The sequence below is a fragment of the Papaver somniferum genome, chromosome 6, assembly GCF_003573695.1.
Source record: "Papaver somniferum cultivar HN1 chromosome 6, ASM357369v1, whole genome shotgun sequence".
Classification (NCBI taxonomy): Eukaryota; Viridiplantae; Streptophyta; class Magnoliopsida; order Ranunculales; family Papaveraceae; genus Papaver; species Papaver somniferum.
Window position 1 is genome coordinate 84516459 of NC_039363.1, and position 8701 is coordinate 84525159.

General features: G+C 39.3%; 2 protein-coding genes across 2 annotated transcripts; one reads left to right on the plus strand and one right to left on the minus strand.

Moving 5' to 3' along the window:
• The first annotated feature begins 488 nt into the window (after window positions 1-488).
• LOC113288231 (sufE-like protein 1, chloroplastic/mitochondrial) lies at window positions 489-1786 on the plus strand. Its single transcript, XM_026537201.1, has one exon. The coding sequence runs from the start codon at window positions 589-591 to the stop codon at window positions 1645-1647; it is 1059 nt and encodes a 352-aa protein (XP_026392986.1). The 5' UTR covers window positions 489-588; the 3' UTR covers window positions 1648-1786.
• Window positions 1787-2312: 526 nt separating this feature from the next.
• LOC113288232 (uncharacterized protein At1g08160-like) lies at window positions 2313-3809 on the minus strand. The gene has a single exon (XM_026537202.1). It carries the CDS (start codon window positions 3347-3349, stop codon window positions 2618-2620), a length of 732 nt encoding a protein of 243 aa, XP_026392987.1. The 5' UTR covers window positions 3350-3809; the 3' UTR covers window positions 2313-2617.
• Between the last annotated feature and the right edge of the window lie 4892 nt (window positions 3810-8701).

Genomic DNA, 8701 nt, shown 5'->3' on the forward strand with positions numbered 1-8701 from the left:
TCTAGCAAAAGGGTTGGAATTGAAAATTATAGGTTCGGCGCATGCAGTAAACAGATTCAGTGAACCGAACCGTTCATCAATTGGTAGATTCGGCTCACATCTATGAGCCGAACCTCAACTTGTTTCGCCGAACCATGATCCAAAAAATCATCTAAACAACCTTTATAATTCTGAAAATTATCTTAATCACTAAACAAAATATTTAATCACTAATCAATATTACTAACACTAATACGTAAAGAACAGATTTGTCATTAAAAAAAATTTGAGTTAAGGAGTAATCTGATTTTGCTATTTCACAATCTTTTTTTTTCTTTATGCAATATGCCTAGTAAGATTTCAGTATGCCCAAATCAGGGTTCAAAATCAAGGCACATGAGCCTGCAGCTCACAGCATACCTTGGAGTCTTGGACCCTTCTTACAGATATAGCCCTGCACCGAGTGGTACTCGAGCTCTACTGTGCCGATATAGAACGTCGGAGGTATCCACATCCAAAAGTCCCCCAACAATCCCCCCTGCCCCCTCTCTCTCTCTCCAAAGTCTCTGAGTTCAGTTCCGTTTCCTCAGCCAAAACCTAGTTTCAATCATGTCGATCTCTTCTTCCTTTCGAATATTACCCCCCAAAATCCCCCTCCTTCTCCAACCAAAATTTCCAATTCTTAAAACCCTAATAGTCCAATCAGCAAAATTCCCCACCAATTTATCTCTCTATTCACCAATCTCAATCCAGAAACTATCCACCACAAAACTTTCATCATCACCATCTTCAAATACTTCCACTTCTCTTCAACCCGTTGAAGAACTTCCACAAAACCTCCAAGATATCATAAAACTTTTCCAAACAGTAGAAGAACCAAAGAAAAAGTACGAACAGCTCTTATTCTATGGAAAAAAACTTACACCATTAGATAAAAGATACAAAACAGAAGAAAATAAAGTTAAAGGTTGTGTTTCGCAAGTATGGGTTAGAGCTTATTTAGATTCAAACAGAGAGAATGTATTATTTGAAGCTGATTCTGATTCAGTTCTTACTAAAGGCCTTGCTGCTTTACTTATTCAAGGTCTTTCTGGTTTGCCAGTTCCTCAGATTTTGAAAGTTACTCCTGATTTTGTTACTTTACTTGGTCTTAACCAGAGTCTTACTCCTTCTAGGAACAATGGGTTCTTGAATATGTTGAGATTAATGCAGAATAAAGCTTTACAGTTATACATAGAATCTCAAAAACAAGAGAGTAGCAGTTCTGTAGATACTGCTGAATTGGGTAGTGAAAATCAGATAGAGAACAGTGAAATTGAGGTTGAGGAGTTGAAGACTGAAGAAGTGGGAAGTGAAGACGAGACGAATGGGAGTCTGGGTTTGAAGAGTAGAGGAGAAAGAATAAAGGAGAAATTGGAAAAAGAACTTGCTCCTGTTACATTGGAGATTGAAGATATTTCTTATCAGCATGCTGGTCATGCTGGTGTTAGAGGGAATGCTAATGGTGAGACACATTTTAATGTTAGAGTTGTATCTAAGGAGTTCGATGGCAAGAGTTTGGTGAAACGGCATCGACTTGTTTATGATCTTTTGCAAGAGGAGTTGCAAAGTGGCTTGCACGCATTATCAATTGTTGCAAAAACACCAGCTGAAGTTAGTGGCAAATGAAATGGAAAAACACAAAAAAGGTTCTATTTTTAATGTTCTCCATATCTAATAATTTATTATATGCGACTTACAAATATGATACATTTTGAACAATTATATTTTGAATGCGAAAGTGAGTTATAAGTAATTTTCTTGCTAATTTGTGTGTCATTTGCTTCTTTATTGATTACTATGTTTGGTTCTGTAAGTGTTGTTCATTATCCACAGTTAATAAGCTTTTGCTTTAGTTTCGACCGGTTTTACAATGTTGATATTGTCATATTGTGCTTTGTTTTAAAGATTCCTAGACAACTTAAATCCTTTTGACTAAAGCATAGATATTGGAACAAACACTTCAGTGTTAGTTATAAAGAGTAGTATATCGATAAAACAACCTTAATGTCCTTTCCTATGGGTAATTGAATTTGAGTTTCTAAAGTAGTTAGCATCAATTATCCTGTGAATGTATCTGGTTTACTAGTTGAACACATATTACCAGTCAGGGTCTTTTAGCTACTCAGTGAAAGGTGCAAACTCCTAGCAGCTCTGAAAGAACAAAAGAGTTCATATCCAAACTTAACAATTTTTTACTCCCTTACGGCAGTCCTACAAATAAAGTTCTTTCTGATAGTTTCCTTAAGCATGTAATGGAGAAGGAAATGTAAGACTTTAGATTGTACTATATGTGTTGGACTAGTTGGTGTTTCTTGGATGTTTCACATTGGATCATTAACAATATTGTAAATCAAATACAAGAAGAAACTGAATATCTATCATTAGCTGTTATGTTGAAAGTATGGTTTAAAAGACCCTCTTGCCACTTGATTATCAGAACCCATATGATATATGAAATTAACAATCTTCTCTACAAGGTTTCGGCCTGCATGTAATGTGCGAATTCTTTCATGTTATCATGTTTAAATCCCCAAAGATGAAAGAGAAGAAGAATATATGATCAATTAGAAGAAACAAGAACATAATCTGTACCATATCATCTCTTCGTTCTGCAACTACGAGCAATAAGAACACCAGTTGGAGGTCCAGTCATCTCAAGCAGGCATCTTCCGTGTAACCAGTAAGAAAAATGGGTGAGACCCAAACTAGCTCTAACTCGGAATGTCCCTCTAATGTTATACTGAACTCTGTTTGTCTGGACTTGGTTTCTCAGCTCTGTGGATAAATTCAGAGGCAGGTAAACCTCACTTGATATCATGTGAATCGCCTCCAGTCTCGCTTCTCCTTTTCTTTGAGTGAAAGGTTTCAGAGATCGAGTTGCAAGAAGCCTGTCATGGAAGTACAGCTCTATGTCCAAGTATTCAAACCTTATATCAATTTTCCTGTTTGGATTCGAGAAGTTGGCTAGGAAGGTGAAGTCACCGTTGAAATACTCCGGCGAATCGAGGTAAATGCTGTTCAGGCTTACTGCAGTGGCGTCAAACAATGGGTGTTTTGGTTTCACAGCAAGGAAGATGATCAAGATGGCAATTCCAGTCACAATTAGGATGATACTAAAAATGATGCATAAAAAAGCACCACACCAGATGATTGGATTGGTACGCCGCGGTCGGAGTAAGATAGGTTTATGTGATTTCCTGACATTGGGCTCTGAAACTGGAATTCGTTGTTGGTGGGGGTGAGGATAACTCATGGTCTCTTTAGATAGGATAATTTGATTAAGAGCAGAGGGTTTGCTTTGCTTGTGAGCGGGAGGAAGGGGAAGCATCTTAGAAGAAGTGAAGTTATGTAGAAAAACCTCTGAAGCAAGGAATGAGGCTATGAAATATGTAATTTTCAAATGAGTTAAAAGAAGGATCAATAGAAACAAAGTGGGCCTAAAAGGCAAGTAAAAAGAGAAAGAAAGAAGCTTTTGTTTGGGAAAGAGGGAAGTAATGGGACCAACCAATCACCAAGTTTCATTTTGAGATTGGGAAAAAGTGGTTAAATAAGTTCGAAATATGAAGCGGTAGCAGAAGCGGAAGAGAAAGTGAAAGTTGGGTTTGAATTGCTTTGCTTTTGGCATTTCGAAACTGTTGGAAGTCTTTCAATATAGAACCAACTACACATGCCGATGCTGGTCAGTGGCCATGCCTGGGGAGTGATATTTCTTTATTTATCTTAAGGTGGGACTGGAAGTCCGCCACGGCTACGATGTGGTCGGGCCACATATAAACCTTTTCATTTTATGACACCTATTTAACTAAAAAACATGCCCCTACAAATCCCCTTAACTATTTCATTTTTCTGTGAGAAAAAGTAGGAAGTTATAGAAAGAAAAAAAAAACCAGTTAATATGTGGCCCGACCACATCGTAGCCGCACCGCTGGAGGTCTGGTTAGTCTTGCGGCTTGCCAGTTACTCATCAATAAATAATGTGCCCAAAAACTATCCACCAGGGCTCTCAATATTAGTATCCGATAACTCCTTGTTTCTTCGTCTTCTCTTCTCCTTGTTGCGGCTTCATTTCTCTTCTCCTTCTCGAGGAAGGTGATAAGTTTTGTTTTATTAATTATATATACACTGGAAATAAATTTTATTAATACGGGAAATTATGCACTTTGACTAGTAGAAGTAGAAAAGACGCTTAATTTGGATATACATATACTGCTGCCTGCCACACTCAATAAACTTGTTAGACATATCTTGGCTGGAAAAGAAGAAGAAGAGTCACTAGTTGAAGATCTAACAAATGGGCAACATTATCTCAAATATTCTTGCTTGTTTAGGTCTTCACAACGCTAGGTACAAGTTAATGTCTGAGGAGAATGAGAAGAACATTCAAGAGACAACAATATCTAATGACGAAGATGAAGCCACAGAAGTGGCAGCACTGACGCAGAAAGAAAATCCATTGGAAAGTGGTAGTACCACTGAAAGAGGGATAACACATTACAACAGTTCTCAAAAGATACTACTTGTTGGGGAGGGGGATTTCTCATTCTCAGTTTGTTTAGCTAGAGCTTTTGGCTCTGCTGCCAATATGGTTGCTACCTCTTTGGATTCGGCAGGTGATTCTTTTTCTTCTTTTTTCTTTTTGTATTGAGAGCGTATATGTGAACATATATACTGTATTTTTTATAATCTACAGAAACACTATGGAGAAGGTTACCGAGTTCTGAAACCAACATTGATGACCATCTGGAACTAGGATGCTTGATTCTGCATGAAGTTGACGTCCATGATATGGCATCATCATATACGGAATTAGAGAATATGAAGTTTGACCGCATCATTTTCAACTTTCCTCATGCAGGCCATTTCCGCAAGTTACGTGAAGAAGATGAAGATTTAATCATGTTAAGTATCAACTATCAGTAACAACTTTTCAATGTTTACATACACATGAATGTCTAAGTCTTGCTGATTATAATAATTCATTCTCCTCAATCTGTCTACTGTCAATAAATGCCTGTGCTTACAGAATGCACAAGTCACTCTTATTGGGATTTTTCATGAGCTCAAGTAAGATGCTGAGGGAAAACGGTGAAGTGCACGTTGCGCTCAGAGATGACCATCCATACAATATATGGGGAGCGGAGAAACTAGCAAAGAGATCAGCTGGTCTTCATTTGATTGAAAAAGTGGAGTTCCAACAGGCTGCCTATCCAGGTGTAGATGGTGGATTTTCAACAAAGGTCAAAACCGTAAAATCATGATACTGCGTGTTTCTGCCACGGTTTCAGGGATCCATGTGACGATTCGTGTTTTACGAAGTATGATGCATATGTCACTCGAAAGGCCTCTCCGGAGCGTTCGACACCGGGAATTTCATCATAACCTCTATGTAGAATAACGTAATTGGGGGGTTCTCCGTAAGATTGAGAGCTTAACGCCTTCAGGATGGCGGTGACATTCACTGTTCCCTGACTACATAGAGAAATTCGCCTCTACATAGAAGAACAATTGGGCGGTTCTCCGTAAGATTGAGAGCAATAACGTCTTCAGGACGGTGATACTCACTGTTCCTGACTATGTAGAGAGACACGTGTATAGACTCGGGCGGTCCTCCATACATGAAATGTTGAGAGGGCAAAACGTCTTCGGGACATTAGCAACACTCGCTGATTTACTGACTATACGCAAGAGATAAAATTCTAGGTCATATTCACCACTGAATTCCTAGAAGATAATCTATTTTATCTCATTACTCCTATTTCATGATCGAAATGGTAATAGATAAATTTATTACTCCGATTTCATGATCGAATCCACGCCTGATCTCATGAAATGGTAATAGATGTTACTCCGATTTCATGGTCGAATCCACGGCTGATCTCATCAAATGGTAATATCACCACTTATTTTATTACTCCGATTTCATTATCGAATCCACGGCTGACCTCATGAAATGGTAATAGATATTACTCCGATTTCATGGTCGAATCACCACGGTCCCATGGAATGGTAATATCACCGCTCATTTTATTACTCCGATTTTATGGTCAAATCTGCGATTCCATGACATGGTGATGAAATTATCATTTTATTATTCTGAATCCATAGTTCAATCCACTGCTGATTTTATGGATTGATAATAAATAACTACTCATCTTATTACTCAGTTTCATGAATTATTATCCACTGAATTTCATAAATCAGAAATAAATACTCAACAACCGGGCATCTGGACCATCACTAAGTAAGCCCCACAAAAATGGTCCGAGTGTACTCGACAATGATGCATGACTGAGCACCCGGATGCACGAACGAGTGTCCAAAAATATGAAATAATGAGGAATCCTTCGCAAAACAGGAGAAAACAATAAATATTAATAAAATAATAAGAGACGCCCAGGGCTGGGCCCACCAACCTGCCGATCGGCCGTGCCCTAGCCATGGACGGTCCGTGCCGCTCCCATTATTTTCCTTATTTTTTGTTATTTCGTGAACTCACGAAAACTCCTTGGTTTTAGCAACTTTCTTTGTTTTTGCAAAACTCGTGAATTCTCCATAACTTGGTGGATTCACGAAATAATATTATAAAATAAGGAGAGGTGTGCGGGACCGGGCAACCTAACCGGCCATGCCTAAGCCGTGGACGGTCCCACACCTCACAATCCTTATCTTTTGTAATTATTATTCCCTAATCTCACGAAACTCCTCCGTTTCAACAAAAACCCGTGAATTCTCCACAACTTCGTGGATTCACGAAATAATATTATAAAATAAGGAGAGGTGTGCGGGACCGGGCAACCTAACCGGCCGGCCATGCCTAAGCCGTGGCCGGTCCCACACCTCACAATCCTTAGATTTTATAATTATTATTCCCTAATCTCACGAAACTCCTCCGTTTCAACAAAAACCCGTGAATTCTCCATAACTTTGTGGATTCACGAAATAATATTATAAAATAAGGAGAGGTGTGCGGGACCGGGAAACCTAACCGGACGGCCATGCCTAAGCCGTGGCCGGTCCCACACCTCACAATCCTTAGATTTTTATAATTATTATTCCTTAATCTCACGAAACTCCTCCGTTTCAACAAAAACTCGTGGATTCTCCATAACTTCAAGGATTCATGAAAAATAATAAAATAGGGAAAGGTGTGCGGGACCGGGCAACCTAGCCGGCCGGCCATGCCCTAGCCATGGTCGGTCCCACACCTTGCAATCCCTAATCTTGCATAATTATTATTTTCTTCAATTCATGAAACTCCTGGGTTTGAGCAAAATTCATGATTTCTCCATTTTTCTCAAATATTGCTCAAATCACGAAAAACCAAAAGCCAACATAGTCATACGAATGACTAGCCTCTCAAGGAAATTTTAAATATTAAAACACTTTTATTTTAATATTTTCAAAATATTGATGAATTGAGCATACATGCTCATTCCAACAAAAATCGGGAATTCTCAGTCAAGATGAAACTCTTCTGAAAATTCACTATGTTGCTCGAACGCGCATCAGGAAAATACCGAAACTCTCAGTATGGAAACACAGACACCACGAAAACACGTGCATGCCTCCATGACCAACCAGAGTCATTCCTAGGGATTGCACAAAGCCGGTCCCACATGTTTTCATAATTCTGACCTAATTTGCTCAATTGCTCATACTGGGCCCGAACTCTCTCCAACCGAATGGAGAAAATCTTTCAAATGACCAACAACTGGTCCCGTGACCACCAAGAGCCGGTCCCATGCTCTCTTGGTTGGTCCTTATCTCTCATACTTAGGTTTTTTCACCTAATTTTGAATCCAGCAATATTTCAATAAATGATGAAACCTGCATTTAATCATCGTTCTTTCACCAACTCTCAAACTGAGAACCCTGGTGCGTGCTCACTCGAGCACTGGGAATCACATGGACGCTCATCATCCCACGTGGTCGGTCCCTCTTCACTCATGAATTGAGCAACACTGGCTCAGTTGCACACCAAAATTATCGAATTCGTCGAATTGAGCAGTACTTGCTCAGTTGCTCGACAAACTCTCGATACTGAGCAATACTTGCTCAGTTGCTCGACAAACTCTCAATATTCGGAAATTCGTCGAGTTGAGCAATACTTGCTCAGTCGCTCTAATCAGTAATTCATTGATATCTCAGAGAACTACATGTTCAATCCATGAATCGCTGAGCATTCACCACTTATGCTCGATTCAACAAAACTAGACTCACAGTCTAAATCAGTCAACAACTGAACAACTAATACACGTCTGCCTTGCAGACTCCACGATTCGTGAAATATCAATCACGTCAAAAATGGGGGATATCACTTAGGGTTTTGGTCTGGCGGTCTACAACACGTGGATTTATCCACAACGAGAAATGTGCGTAAGTCGTGTAAACGATTGAAGGAGTTAGCAAAGTAGTGGGTGCACGATCAGTCAAGTCTCCGCACGACATGGAACTGACTTTACCACGATCTCCCACTTTCCCACTCTTTCACTCAAGAAACCGTCACACTTACAGGGATCAGTGGTACATCATTCTTGCAATATAAATAAGTCTAATCGAGGACATCAGGATATCATCAATCATCGATTATCATCATTATCCGTCAACAACTCGATATAAACTTATTCGCAGAACTCAACTTCAGCAGTTCAGCAATATTGCAGAAACCTTCAACACACCC

Bases quoted from the DNA above. Each gene is read 5' to 3' on its own strand.
- LOC113288231 (XM_026537201.1), top strand. From the start codon at position 589: ATGTCGATCTCTTCTTCCTTTCGAATATTACCCCCCAAAATCCCCCTC.
- LOC113288232 (XM_026537202.1), bottom strand. From the start codon at position 3,349: ATGCTTCCCCTTCCTCCCGCTCACAAGCAAAGCAAACCCTCTGCTCTT.